This window comes from Erpetoichthys calabaricus, chromosome 17, assembly GCF_900747795.2.
Source record: "Erpetoichthys calabaricus chromosome 17, fErpCal1.3, whole genome shotgun sequence".
Classification (NCBI taxonomy): Eukaryota; Metazoa; Chordata; class Cladistia; order Polypteriformes; family Polypteridae; genus Erpetoichthys; species Erpetoichthys calabaricus.
Window position 1 is genome coordinate 64,830,184 of NC_041410.2, and position 15,794 is coordinate 64,845,977.

At 38.6% G+C, this 15,794-nt stretch overlaps 1 protein-coding gene across 1 annotated transcript in view; it reads left to right on the forward strand.

Moving 5' to 3' along the window:
* The first annotated feature begins 3,169 nt into the window (after nucleotides 1-3,169).
* The window catches only part of LOC127526099 (gonadotropin-releasing hormone II receptor-like), a 29,250-nt gene continuing 16,625 nt past the window's right edge, over nucleotides 3,170-15,794 (forward strand). Inside the window, exon 1 of the mRNA XM_051920261.1 lies at nucleotides 3,170-3,785. Within this exon, the coding sequence (XP_051776221.1) occupies nucleotides 3,240-3,785 (546 nt within the window). The 5' untranslated portion in view covers nucleotides 3,170-3,239. The remainder of the gene's footprint in view (nucleotides 3,786-15,794) is intronic.

The window sequence follows — 15,794 nt, forward strand, 5'->3', positions numbered from 1 at the left end:
ACGTTCCAGGACTCTTTTGTATTTTCAACATCCTCAGCTCAAACACATTTTAAGTAGAAGTGAGCAGAAGCAAATTAGTTGTTGCTAAATGGATATAGAAAGTCTGTCAGTGGGGATGATGGAACAGAATAAAAACTAAAATATTATCTAATGGGCTGGATGTAGCAAAATCACAGTCTGGTGTTCTGTCAAGTTCTTTAGTAATTTAATTAATTGACAGAAATGACATGACGTCTACCGAGACAGCCTGATACTGTAGATACTTAAAAATAATGGGATGTTTCTGAAATTGGTTTTAAAACAAAAAACATTCAATCGATTCAGCATGTCCAAGAATGTCTGTTTAAGAATGTGATGACAAAGGAGGTGCTGATTCTGCTCCTGATTGTAATCATCCAGGGAGTTCTAAAATTAGTGATTTTTCCAAGAGTAAATTATAAAGTATCCTCTACCACAACCCTACAGTAAGTAAGCAAAATTTATCAGACACAACATTTCATTTATGTATTTACCATTTTACTAAAAGGTTACTTATAGCACTGTCAAATGCTTATATTTTTGCATAAATTTTGTGAACAATCAAGCCATTAGTGTGCAGTTTCAGATGTCTTGCTTTGAGTCCAATTGAAAAGATTTAGGCTGTAAGCTTCCTTGGCCAGGAGAAGTAGGGCACAAAAATGATTAAATGCACGGATGGTTTCAAATATAAGAGAAGAAGAAGAATTCATTTTTTGAAATCCTTACTTCTAGTGTATTTCAGTGTTGTAGGAAGCCAGAGCCCACCTTGGGCAACAATGGGCTTACCACAGAAGCTAGCTCTGGATGAGACACTGGCACACCATAAGGCACATTCTGAATTCAAGTTCAAATTTATTGAAATAGCGAACCAAATATGAGATTTTCTTAATTATTTCTTAAAAGGTTTTGATGTTGATGTCCTTGTGCCATTGTCATTATGAATTCTTCACCAATGCATGGACCCTTAAAACCTTTATTGGTTTCAGATTTATCAGATATCACTGTTATGAAAAATAATTATTTGCAAGTGTGATTACTGTGTAACTGCACTATTTCTAAAAAAACACACATTTCAGTGAGGAAAACCAATAGGGGTGTCTTATATAGTAGTAAAAGCTTTTTCAGCCACTGGGATAAGACAGGGGATTTTTCTCATTCATTTAATCAGGGGTTTCCAACCAGGGCGTGTAAATTTCATCTATCCAGGGAGGTAAATTTGCTTAAAAAAGTCAAAGTCGTGAAGATCTCGATCAGTTCCCAATGACAACATGAAATTTGCTTTTTCAACGGCTGAGCCAAGAATATTCAATATCGTAGGTGAAAAGCAAGAAGAAGCATCTAACTGATTGATGAGCTCTCCTCGACTTGCATTTCATTCTGGTATACCAGTATCTGCTCATCATTAGTTGTTTTTAAATTAGTGAAATAGCATCATCATGTGCTAATTACTATTGTTAATGTTATTTGAACCTATAATAAAATTGTTAAAAACAGCAACTTAAAATTTCCTCTTTGGCGATCGCTTTACTGAACAAAACAGGGTGGGGGGACGTTTACTCTTGAAAAGTTGTCATGGGGTAAACAGGCCAGTGACCCCGGTTTAAGTATTCAATCATTCAGTCAGTCTGTAATTTTCCTACCCACTATATCCTAACACAGGGTCACGGAGGTCTGATGGAGCCAATCCCAGCCAACACAGGGCGCAAGGCAGGAACAAATCCCCAGGCAGGGCACCAGCCCACTGCAGGGCACACACACACACACCCCCACACACCAAGCACTCACTAGGGACAATTTAGGATCACCAATGCACCTAACCTGCATGTCTTTGGGAGGAAACCGGAGTACCTGGAGGAAACCCACGCAGACACGGGGAGAACATGCAAACTCCATGCAGGGAGGACCCGGGAAACGAACCCAGGTCTCCTTACTGCGAGGTAGCAGCGCTGCAACTGCACCATCATGCCGCTCTCAATCAATCAACCAATATTTATTTTATATAGTATCAATAATAACAAGAACATTATGTGGCTTACAAGATTACAATGCAGATATGATAATTCAAAAGGCCATTTCAGATGTTAGCTGGTCATCTTTGCTAGCAAATGGAATATACAAATTCAATCTTCATATACTGATTTTTTTTTGTACAATGTCTCCCATTATTCTTGCTGTTTTAACTTTTAGCAGCATTAGTAGTCTAAAGTGTGCACTTGTGTCTAATGCAAAGCAGCAGATTCAATCACAGTCACACATACACACTTTTCAGCAAATATAATAAACATCAAAATAAGGCCCATCTGTTTCATTTAAATTAGACTGGCGAGCAGGGTGGTAAGTGGTTCTTCAGTGATGATTACTGGTTTTCAATTAGTGTTAGCTTCATTAAGTAAGAAGTACTAAAGAACTGATAGAGACACACATGCTTACTGTACAGTTGGAGTAGCTGACATGCCGGCGAACAGCTGAACCCTTGACTACAGCCTTGGTTCCTTAAGGCCTTACTGACTAATTGATTATAGATTATTTTAAGAATTCACTAATTAGAGATTTTATTATTATCAATATTATAATTACTTTAGTGATTCTTTTCATTTTCAATTGCAGATGTGGGCAGCATGATGGTATTACCACTGCTGTGGAGCCCAATGTTTGAATTCCAGCCTGGTCACTGTCTGTGTTAAGTTGTCATGTTCTCCCTGTGTCTTTGTGGGGTTTTCTCCAGGTACTCTGCTTACCTTCGAAAGACATGCACTTTAGGTTAAGTCTAAATTGGCTCAGTGTGAGCGTGACCTGTGGTGCCCTGCTCAAGGCTGCTTTATGTCTTGCGCTTGATGCTGCCTGGACAGACCTTTTCGAAGTGCTGCACTCACTATAACCCTGAACTAGATTACACAGGTTTGGAAATTGATTGATGGATTTGTAAATGTGTTTCAATCAAATAAATTCTCCCAATATGCTAATCAAATGTAATCATTTTCCCTCTCCAGCAATGTCATTCATTTCTCTAATTTTTTGCTGCCTCTATTAATACTTTGTGCTATCTTTTTGGCGTTCTAAAAGTTCATTGCCAGAATCTTGAAGCTCTTTTGGTTTTTATCAGTGAAGAGCTTGGATTCTTATATTCTGATGTTTTGCCTTGCAGGTTCCTGCCTCTCTGCCCTGTTTGTATAAATAACATTTTTGGAGCAGCTGATAAACTTCAGGAAGGCTTGACTGCAATGTACTCTACTGATATGAATCTGTCTAATGGCCTCATTGGGATTTTCCCATCTCCAACACTACAGTCTAATTCCAGCTCTTTCCTCCTCTGGTACCCTAACTCAAGTGCAAATCCACTCCAGCTGCCCACTTTCTCCACTGCAGCCAAGGTTAGGGTCATCATGACTTTTGTCCTATTCACTGTATCCACCTTCTGTAATTTGGCTGTTCTGTGGACAGCGAGCACTAGCAGCAAGAGGAAATCACATGTAAGAATACTGATCATCAACCTGACCATTGCTGACCTCCTGGTCACCTTCATTGTCATGCCAGTGGATGCCATCTGGAATATCACTTTGCAATGGTGGGCTGGGGATGTGGCCTGTCGTGTTCTTATGTTCCTCAAGCTTTTGGCTATGTACTCTGGAGCCTTTGTTACTGTGGTGATTAGCCTGGATCGACAATCCGCCATATTGAATCCTCTGGCCATTAACGAAGCAAAGAAAAAGAACAAGATCATGCTGTCTGTGGCATGGGCCATGAGCATCTTCTTCTCTGTTCCACAGGTAGTATGAGATTTAAAAAGAAGTTTTTTGGGAAATTGCTTTCCCAGCAATGATAGACTTGACCTCTTTGTGCTCCAGTTCAGTGCTGCTGGAAAAAATGAGTGTTAAGACTGGCTGGTGTAAACATTTCCTGTGTGAACAGGCAGTTGCTCTCAATTGACCTTTGCTTATGATAAACTAATAATGTCATGTCATTTTCTAACCCAGTTAATCCAGACCAGAGTTGCAGGGTGCTGGAGCCTATCCCAGCTAGCATGGTGCACAAAGCAGGAACAAACCCTGGACAGGGTGTCAGTGCATCACAGAATGAATACACACACACATACACACACCAAACACACACTAGGACCAATTTAGTGTCCACAATTCATCTAACTTGCATGTCTTTGGACTATTTGAGAAAACCAAAGCTCCCAGAAGAAACCCACACAGACACAGGGAGAACATGCAAACTTCACACATAGAGGACCCGGGACATGAACCCTGGTCTCCTAATTGTGAGGCAGCAGCACTATCACAGTGACACCATGCTGCCCCTTAAACAAATCAGTACACTTAACATCACAAAGAGAAAAATGTGTGATCATTTGTCTGGGTACACAGCAGTGTAAAGTATATGCATGAATTGCCCCCTACCAATCCATTCAAATAAAACTGAAACAGGAAGAAAATGGACCGGTATAATTCTCCATAACTAGTTTGGTGGAAATAAAGAATGTAAGTGAACTGAGCAGCGCTTACTAGTTGTCAAGATCCACTGGTGGGTGCCACCAGGTGCATTGCATAGATTTCCCAGGAATGGCCTTTTGATAATATATACCATTGGTTTTCTAGAGTCTTTAGTAACACCCCATAGTTACATAGGTTAGAATTTTTGTCCCTCCTAATTATAGATTTTCCAATCCCAACGTTACTAACAGAAGCACCTGTTCTCAGCAGCTAGCTTCTTAATGTATAGTGAGCACTATACCAATAGCAGCAGGAAGGTTAAGCCTCTCCATTTTTGTGTTTTTCACTCTACATGCATCACAGACCAATGCTGTGGAAATGATTTTCTTTATTATTTCTGCATTTTTTCTTTTGATAATCAGATCAAAGCTTTGGTAAGAAAAGTGTGATTTGTTTCCAAGTGTATTCTGTCAGTCAGTCAGTCATTTTCAAACCTGCTTACTTCTGAACAGGGTCTCAAGGGTCTTCTGGAACCGTGGACAGGGCACATTCCATTGCAAGGTGAACACACACTCACACCCCAACCACAGAAAAGGGCCAATTTAGAGTCACCAGTTCACCTAACCTGCATGTCTTCGGACTGTGGGAGGATGCAGACTGTATAAGGAAAGATCTGAGACGCAAACCCTGGTCTCTTAAATGTGAGCCAGCAGTACTACCACTGTACCTCCATGCTGCCTCAATTGCATTCAGAATTTTTTTTAATAAAAAAAAAATCCAGAATTTTGTGACTAAGAATTACGAATGGCCTCTTTTTCACTGCACCTGTGAATCTATATACTATTTAATGCCTTATTAGATTTCCATCCAGCCACCCATTCTTTTCCTTATTTATTTCATTGACTGGTTGGTGGTGAGTGTCAGAAGCCTGTACTGAAAGTATCGAGCATAATCTCAGAACAGGACACTATTCTATTGAAAAGAACGTTCATAAATACGTCCATACTTACTCATGTCATTAGGAATTGGAGGAAAAGCAGAGAACTCTTTAGATTCCTGTGTGTTCAATTTAGGAGTTTTGTCTTCACCTATTTGAATTGATGATTCTCTTAAATTGTGCTTCATTTCCTGTTTTCATTGTATGAGCAGAATAGGGGATACCAGTGGTAACACTATAGGTACTGCAAGCAGAACGATTCCACCTGGGCCCATGGGGGCTGCAGGACTGATGGTGACTGCATGGTTGTTGTTTTGTTTTATTATTGAAATTAGAAAGAAAGGGGTAATGGTGTTATTACTAACACAACTCCATAAACGTTAATTATGGCTATTGACCTTTAATGTAGCTTACATGCTTGACATCTTTCATTGGCAGTGGTCAGTTTTCAATTGGAGTTATTTTAATTTCACATGAGGGCATCCTGATTTATTTTTTTGCACTTGGGTTCATTAAATTCTAGTACTGGCTATACTGTAGTGAGAGAGGTCTGTGACGGTGCGTGTTTAAAATAAAAAAAAAACAGTGTACTCAGGCTCCGGGTGAGCATAGGTGCATGCACGGACTGCTTATGAGGGAACCTGCATGCCTGCATTCACATGCAGATGTGCATGGACCAGCCAGTTTCCTCATTAGTGCTCTGGGGTGCATAATCAAGGCACCTGCACCCCTAACAGTTTAGAACGAGCCTGAGCAGAGAGCTGGGGAGGTAGGCAGGCTAAAAATCAGAACAGAAGGAAAGAAGAAAAGAGAGTCAGAAATTCAGGAGTGTCACTCAGCATGGCAGTCAGGAGTCAGGCAGTCATTGACCCTGTGGAGGAGTAAGCGTGTGACACTCAAGGGGTGGATTATTTCTTGCTGAGCACAACTGAGGAGCAACGAATGATCAAAGTAGTCTCCTAGGAATCCCATATATGATGAGGGGGGATGTGAGAAGAAGAAGCAGCAGGCAGCAAGATGCGGATGTCAGACTCTGAGTGTTCTGTCATATGCTGAAGGAGACAGTCAGAACGAAGGTTGGAACAAAGGTGTCAGTGTCTCCAACAGCTTAGAAGAGCTGAAATAGTGAGCTGTGGGAAATGCAGAAAGAAAGACCTGCTGGGCTGACATGAGATGAATGGAAAGGAAATATGAGATCTGTAAGTTTTTCGTTGTGGGTTTTATAAACTTTATTTATTGCTGGTTTCAACCTCCATTTGAGGCACTGGTTATGCTTATTTATTTATTTAATTATTGATTGATGAAGAACACTACACTGTTCCTGCACCTTGGGGTTTGGAAGCCCTGTTTGAAGAAAAATAAAAGCACATTGTACTCTCCTCTGTTAATATTATGTGTCTGGGTTCAAAAGGAACATATCAACTGCAGGGCCGCCACATAGTCAGTCAGATCTATTCATTTTAAGTTTTATTTTTGCTACTTCTGAGACCAACAAGAATGAAGCATAGACTGAACATCCTGCCTCTTTTAGCCAATAATGTGTTGGTATATGGAAGTTTTGGCTTTGGGTGTCACGAGTGGGACCTGTTGCTGCGTTCATGTGCTGTAGGAATATTGGAAAATGCAAGCTTCCCAGTGGGAAATGTTCACATAAACACCACTCAAAATTGTATCTTCCATTGGAAGAATTCAGAGATACATTCATGGTTACCTGAATTCATTATGTTTTGATGGCATTAATTACATTATATAAAATAATAAAAAGCTCATCCAAAATTGGTATTTAATTGTCATGTTGAATTTGGAGTGATGGCAATCTCACATTTTCTTTGTTCAAGTTCACATTTATTGTCATGTCTCCCACAGATTAGTAACAGTGACACAAGACCAACAACTGATAAAGAATACAACACAGACAAGGGATATAACTCCAGACATTAAATACAACAGCAGATAATCGAAATAAGAAATTCACATTGTGTATGCTCATGCAAGAGTATAGGCAACTATTGAGTAATGTTTGGTTTCTTCAAAAAAAAAAAAACAGAAAAACTTTAATTGTGCACATCAACTATCAAATCAACAAGAACCTCACACTTCTTCCAAAACTCAGACTAGAAATGCATAAGAACAGAACGAAGTGGGAAGGTGCTATGTCACAGATGGTAGGTCAGAAAATTCTATGCCACATGAAGGCAGCACATTATGTGGCTTAGTAGGAGGGCTGCCACTTAGTTTGAAGTTAATGGTGGCTGTGTTTGTAGGCATAATAGTGCATCAAGGCAATGGTCACCCTGTCTAGATAGTTAACTGCTCACAAGTGTATGTAGCGTGAAGCATTGAGGGTGCTTGACTATTGCAGAATACAAACTGTCTGTAAAATTACATGGTGAAACAAAAACAAGAGAGGGACTTGTGAATCTCTACCGACAGTCCCCATCTATGGGACTTTGCTAAACTAGAACATGCCATCACTATATGAGGAGTGGCAATACTTCACTGTTGTTATAATTTAAGAGGAGGTTGTAACATTTTGATCTTCTTATATTTATTTTATATTACTTATTGTTGATGGTGAGGGTTTTGCTCCAACATTTTGGAGTTTTGGTTACAATGATGCCATACTTCTTCTGGGAGTGTGTTTTATATTGAACATCACAATATCATATGGTTTTGCCTGTCATTGTATTTAAGAGCAAGCTGTAGATTAGTTCAATAAATGAACAAACCTTTCTACTAGCAAGAGAAGGAAAGTTTCTCTATCAATTTATATTCAAGGGATATCGCTTTTCTCAAAACTTATTCCAACATTGAGTCTGTCTATTCCTTTTGATTTGGTTGTTGGTTATTTTGCCCAGTAATATTTTGAACTCAGTTCTATTTCAAATTCTCTTCCTGTTTTTTGCCATAAAGTATTGGGCCTAAGTAGCAAACAGGCTGTCCAACTGACACATTTATTTTAGTGGTTAAGTAAATAACCAGGGGCCTCATGCATAACGCCATGCGTAGAATTCACCTTATAACATGGCATACGGACAAAAGTGGAAATGTTCGTACACACAAAAAAATCCAGATGCATAAATCTGTGCGAACGCCAACTTCCATATTCTTCAACTACATAAATCCCAGTCAGCGTGAAAAGTAACGCACGTGCACGCACCTGCTGTCCCACCCCAACTCCTCCCAGAATTACGCCTCTTTGAATATGCAAATCAATATAAATAGCCCTTAAGCTCAGCCTTCTGTGACAAGACAATGGCAAAAGCACGGGGGAAAATGAAAGAATTTCAGTGGAGGCAAGGAAAAACTTACTATTTGTTGGTTTAAACAATGATATAATCAACAAAAGGAAGTTGATCAAGTGACAAAGTGTCGGAGAAACTCAAAAGCTCAAGTTCACCATGATGCACAGTGCCTGAAATAAAAAAGAAGCGGTCATATATCAAAGTCGCCATGAAAAGGTGAGTCGTAGCCCACCATTTGAGTGTCATATGAAAGCTTATTAGGGTACAGAGAAAAGAAAAAAAAATAAGGACACTGAGAAAAAAGCTTGAAATGCCAACTTTAATCTCGAAATTTCCACTTCAATCACGTAGTTTATTTAGTCATTAAAGTAGAACATCATAAACTTCATCTTTAAATCATTTAATTTACTAGTTTCTCAAATACCATCGTAAAGTAGCACGTAAATGCTTTGTTTTGTATGTGTTTTTCTATATGCTCTACGTGTGTGAATCACTACGTGCTTCTTAAATGGGCTTTCTCTTCCTCCGACAGGACACAGAATCAATCCATTACATTCATGATATTACAGGTCTCTGAATAATTAAAATTCTGAGATGTATACTTGATATAATTTTCATGATAATAGGAATTAAAGCATGTTATTAAACATAGGAACACGGTGGTGCAGTGATAGTGATGAGCAGGCGCCTCGTCCACAGATTGTTCGTGCCTCCCGCAAGATGCTTGCTGCGCCATGTGTGACCTTCGATGAAATAATTTATTGCAGCAGTATTGTCTCTTTAGAACGTACTAACCCCCAATTCCTGTCCTTCCTTTTCTTTCTGCAAGTAACCAATCACCACACAATCAGCTCTGTAATAGATGTTAAGCCATCTGTAAGCTTAGAATGCCGATTCTTCAAAACGTTTAAGGAACATTGAAATATCTTCGTACTACATGTTTAATTATTCTATCCATCTATCTTTCCAGTGTCGCACCAACCCCAGCAAGAATACATTGCGAGGCAGGAACAATCCCTGAACTAGCTAGAGCTGCGCCACTGTGTCCTCACATGTTTAATTATTAACAATATAGATTATTTAAATGACGTTAACATTTTATCTATATAATGTAATAAACATGTTTTGCTGCATTTCATCTTAAAAATGATATTGTCATCATATGTAAATATGCGCTTTATAAAGTGGTGAAAGTTGTGCAATATTATAACTGTATCGCAAGTTTATAGTGAGGTAATTGTACTTGTAGGTACAAACAGTTCTATAAGGAGCTCTTGATGGATTGATTGAGTGCATTTATAGTTCTTGGGATGAAACTGTTTCTGAACCGCGAGGTCCGTACAAGAAAGGCTCTGAAGCATTTGTCGGATGAGAGCAGTTCAAATACAGTAGCTGATGGTTTAGGCAGCATGAGCTTGATTCTGTATACCGATAATTCAGTTTCGATCAGCTTCTCCGAGTGGTGCAGTGAGAGTAATATGGAAAAAGATGATCCGCTGTGGCAACCCCTAACAAGAGCAGCTAAAAGTAGAAGAAGAAGGTGCAGTGAGAGTAACAACACTAAAGCAACTATGGTATTTGGAATAATTTGGCCATTCCGTGGACCATTATATTGTTACAGGTTAATTAAAATCAGATGCCTTAAACTAATTAACAATATGCAGTTAATTTCAGTGTATATGATAAAGCCCCGTCAGGGATGTGGATCTAAAAAGAAAAGGAAACACACTGGAGCAAAAGCACTGTTTGACGCTGGGTGCCGCCAGTTTGCAAAACCGAGCAGAGAACTTGCGTATGCCAGGGTTTGAGCTACCGTGAAAATGTGCGTGGCTTTCCGCCAAGTTTAGGTTTTATACATCGCGATTTGAGCATGGAAACGGGAGTATTCAACATTTTTGGGCGTACGCACTGTTTATACATGAGGCCCCAGGAGATGAACAAGGTGAGTGGGCAAGACAAAAACTCACAAGAAAACCTGGGGCCTCATTTATAAAACTCAGTGTGGATTCAAGCATGAAAATATGCACCAAAAACAGGAAAAGGCATACATCAAAAAGTAAATTAGATTTATAAAACCTGGCATAAGCACATTTCTACATTACAGTGCCTCTCCTCCACAATCTGGGGCTCTGGGAAAGGCATAAGGCATCATCGCCTGAGCAGGTAGCCACTATCAACCAGACATGTTTAATTACATGTTTGCTGTTACAGTGAATAGCACAGGCCATATGAAAAACTGAGGGTTCAGCCATTTGCCTTACCAACAAGCCACCCACCATGTACAGCACCATCACATTTGTCAAAGCTAGTTTACCTCAAAATAAATGAAGCACGATTTGACCCAGGTGACTGAGACACAACATTTGGCAGTTACGTACTTCTTAGATGACTTGTTCATTAATGGAATGTAACTGCTTACACTTAACAAAAGCAGCTCCATTCTCTCTAGGTGCTGTTATTACAATATGAGTGCAGTCAATTGCTCTGATTATATTAGGAGAACCAGACAGTGCAGCAAATGACCTTTTTATGATAGCAAAAACATGTTATGTTTTATGCTTTGTGTACCCACACCATTCAAAAACTGGATATAGTACCCCACTGGTCGGTTAATGGCTTCCAGCACAGTGGGCATGATGGAGTGAAGCTTGGCTGAGATATTCCTGACCTGTTGGTTAGTTTCCTGAGAAGCAACAACATGTAGCCGATGTAAACTAATGAAAAACCAAAAAAGTTCTTCAGTGCAAATACATCGTATCAACCCTCTTAAATGGGAACTAATACTTTCTGTGCATCAAATTCATGTTTTTTAAGGTGTAATATGCTTGTCACATCAATGAATGTTGTATGAACAGCTTGGTGATATGAGTCATTATACACGTGAGTTGTCATTCAGCTGGTCACAGTTGCCGTAAATATACACATGTTCCCCTGTCAAGTTTTTTTCATAAGTCCTGACTTTAGCGTGGGAATTTGCATACGCATATTTCAAGCCTTTTTTTGTGTGTATGCAAGCTTCAAAAATGAAGCCCCGGGAAAGTACAAAATATATGGAACTGAGAAATCCAGAATTACTAACCAAAAATCATGGTGAGAAAAACCACAAGTAACTTAATATGAAAAAAGATACACACCAGTAATTGATGGATTGATGGATTTGTTCTTTATTTTAAAGTTTGTGTACAAGGAGTTATGCACCACCATCTTACACAGGAAATGCCCTGTGACGTCATGCAAAAAGAAAAATCCTTTTCACATCACAGCAACATCCATCACAGCCATATACAAAATCCCCACAAACAGTGATGTCTGTGACCAAGCAACATGTTAGAAAAAAGACCACTGAATTTATGCCACAAAAATATTGAAATTAAAATATCAACAATAAGTTTGAAAAATATAAAAAACAAATGTTAAAAAATAAGTCCACAAGATCCTTAATGAAGTTCATAGGGAAACATTACAAAAAGTCCCTCTGCCTTACTCTGTTTGGTTTAACTATCTAACTTTTATGGAAGCTTCGAAAAGGAAACGCCGTTATCATTGGTTAAGAAGGCACCATCTGATTTGTCAGACTGCCATTTGATTGGCCAATGTTCCTGTTTAATGTTTGGTTTTACCAATACTCTTCTTATTAGTATTTTTCTTATTTGTTATAGCTCATATTAATTAAATATTTTTCTATGTTTATTATGAATGCTATTTATGACTTTTCTTCCAAATTAGAGGTTTGAAATACACTGCTGTCCCAAAGATGTTAAATACTTTTCAAGTCTTTTCCAACTCTGCTTAGTGGGTGCTGGCATCTTTTGGCCTGGCTGCCATGGATACCCACTCAGGAAGCACAATACCAGTTTTAAGTAACCACGGAAAGGTCAGTCCTGATCATTTCCAGATCATCACTTTGGATTGAAAAAAAGCAAAACCTTCTTCATTTGGTATGTATTTGAAGGAGTTTCTGGTTAAAGAAACTTTGCAACATTGATATCGACAATGATTTTTGGGGTTAAGATTTTGGTTTTGATGAAAAATATGAGTGATTTTTTGCATCCAAACAAAGTTTGTTTCTCAATTACGTTTCATCTTTGAGTCTCTTTGCATATACAGCACACTGGTTTTCAGTATAGTCTATACGGGATTCTGTTGTATCTTGTATCTTATATCTTGTACTGTATGAGCAGCTAATCCATTTACCCACTAGCACCATACTGTCATGACCTGCCTTATGATATTATTTTTTTCCCAACTGTTCCTTGATTTCTAAAAATTATCTGAGTAAAGATACTGGGGTTTTAGAAGTCACTGAATCTATTGGCTATGTCTATTTTTTGTTTTTTGCATGTGTGTTTTTAGCATTGTCTTTTTTGTAATGAACATCACCCAAGTCAATATTGTTATATTGTGACGACTAAGGCGTTAGTGCCTATTTCATGGCCCTTCCCTGACTCAATGCTGCTCATTACAACAGCTCATTCCTTGACTGGTCACCCTTCACGGAAGAAAAACATTTTCTGACAAAGCATGCATAAAAAGTGCTTTCAATGGCAGTTGTTGTGCTGCTTACCTGTATGTATCTAAATGACATTTTGTAAAGTTTGAATGCTGAATACATAAAAAAGCAAATTATTTACTGGTCACTACTGCTTTGCGATAAATCCCATGGCTGGTGACCTTTATCGTTAGAGTGAAAAATTCAGAGCCGTGTGAAAATCAAATTTTAAATAACTCAGTTGACAGCCTGTTATAAATGTTTATGACTTATAACTAATGTGTAAGGAGGAGTGAATTTTGCAGCAAAATTAATGACAAGACGCTTAACGAAATGGATGGGTATAGAATGCAGATAAGTTCAAAATATTACAGGACTGAGTGAAACAATGTAATGGATGGCAGAGGTGCATTAACATTTGAGCTGGGATAAGCCCCCATACTCTTACCTGGCAGGGAGGCCAGTGTAGTGGATGGATAATAGGAGATAGCCTCCGAAGGGTGAATGCTGTCTGGCAGCATTCCTGGGCCAGTATGCCCATTCATGTTCCTGCAGAGGATGCTGGGAGTGGCAGTCCCATGGGGTAGCCCTGCTGGACTCTGCGGGTTCTGACAGGGGGAGCTGCAAGGGAGAGCTGTCCCTATTTTTCTGGGCTCCTGCCTGACCTAGGAGTAATTCCTCTTTTACCCAGATGTACTCCTGGGTCTGGCATTAAAGGGAGCCACTTTTTTCCACTCGAGAAGTCAGAGTCAGGAGAGGAGTTGGACTAAACACTTGTATTATAGTCGTGAATGAAGAAAGGAAAGGACTGGTGTAAGGTAGCCATCAAATAAAAGCATGTGTGCATGGAAACCATGTCTGTAAAATAGTGTTAAGGGGTAGGAGGCTATGAGATGCCCTCTACAGACCACAACAGGTCACAAAGCAAAGATACAGATGCACAAATGTATTTATTTATTTTCTCTGCTGAGTTAGTTATGCATATGTGCTCATATTGATGGGGGCTGCTTGTAATCAGTAATATTGTAAATAAAGATAAAGCTAAAGACTTTTTTTAAAGTATCATTTTAACATCTACTTTGTTTTTATTTAATGGCAAGATGACCATCACCAGTTCTGCAGACTGACTTTCAATTGAAATCAGTGCATTAACATGACACAGGTGCAATTTGCCTTGGATTCTTAAAGAATTTCTTTCTTTTTCTATTGTGTGAATATGCTGCCAGAGTCCTTTGTGTGCTGATAGTTTTGAAAGAGTATAAAGCACATGGGAATGTAATTTTCACAGGGCTCTGAATTTTTCACTACACAGTCCCTTCTCACAGTTTACGCACATGCCCGGTGTAAGCGAAGGTCACCATCATATGCGTTTTCAGGTGTTTTAGTACGGGCAGATAAACGATGTGAAAACTCCCATGTGGATGAAGATCATGTGGATGTAGCCTTAGTCACTAGGCCACACTGAGTATGGAAAAGTTGGAAAAAGTAGATGCAGAAAATGGACAGGCTGAACAAACAATAGAGTCAATATTTCTTTACAGTCATCCATGTTCTTTGCTGTAAAGTAGCAAGTTAATGCTGTTAATACATTGATTTGCAAAAGTATCTTGTAAAAAAAGCTGGACTGAGAATTCTGTCACATACTGTATGTGTAGGCTATATAATATACTGTAGACAACCACTCTAGGAATTTGTGCCCTCTGTACATGACATGAGTGCATGTTTGGTATCACACTAGTTCAATGATTATTGTTATAAAATAGCAATTCATACTGTACGTCTATAAGTAAAGAGAAGTTACATCAGTGAAACAGATGAAGATGCTGTACATTATAATCTGTATACTAGTAAATTGGGTGCCATGGTGGCCTTGGTTTCAAGCTGTGCCCTGTTGCACATGTCTGCAAATATTGGTTTTAGCTCAGCTTAAGTTAATTGACCAAGTATGAATGCATATACTGTTCCATGGACTTGCTTCTCTTCAGAATTATTTTCTGCGTTCTACTAGTGCTGGGCAGTATGAGCAAGATTCTATATCACGCTATTTTTCAAAATTATACTGGTTTCACAGTATTCAACAGTATTTTTTTCCCATGCATGAGTGGATGTTAACCACATTTTCCACTGCAATTACTGCAGTAGACTGGCTAAGAATAACCTATTCCACTGTCATGAGAATTGTACATTGTACAAAAAAACAACATTTTAATGTGTACACAAGTATTTATACAGGTTTGCAAGGCCCCATAAAGTGATAGTTTTCAAGGGGGGGGGGGGGGGGGGTGCACTAATGAAGAGAAGGAATCACATTGCATGACAGTTGCAGTTAAAATATAGAACCTTTTTATTTAATAAATTTTGCAAACAACTTAAACTAAAATTTTGACAACATATTTTCAACCATCCAAAGAGGTATTTAGACTTAGTAAAATTTCCAGAGGTGCTTGTCAAAAGTTGTATTGCACTGAACATGTCTTAGAAAAGGAATAAATAGTAAATATTTTTTGTAAACCAACTACACTTTCTGTTAATGTTAACAGTCTCTGTCCACTGACACGTTAAAGTGACTATTTAAACAACTTTACCATCATTAAACTGCATAATATTTTAACTAATAAATAACAATAAAATAAATAATAGTGCAACTTCCAGTAATAATACTATTACTT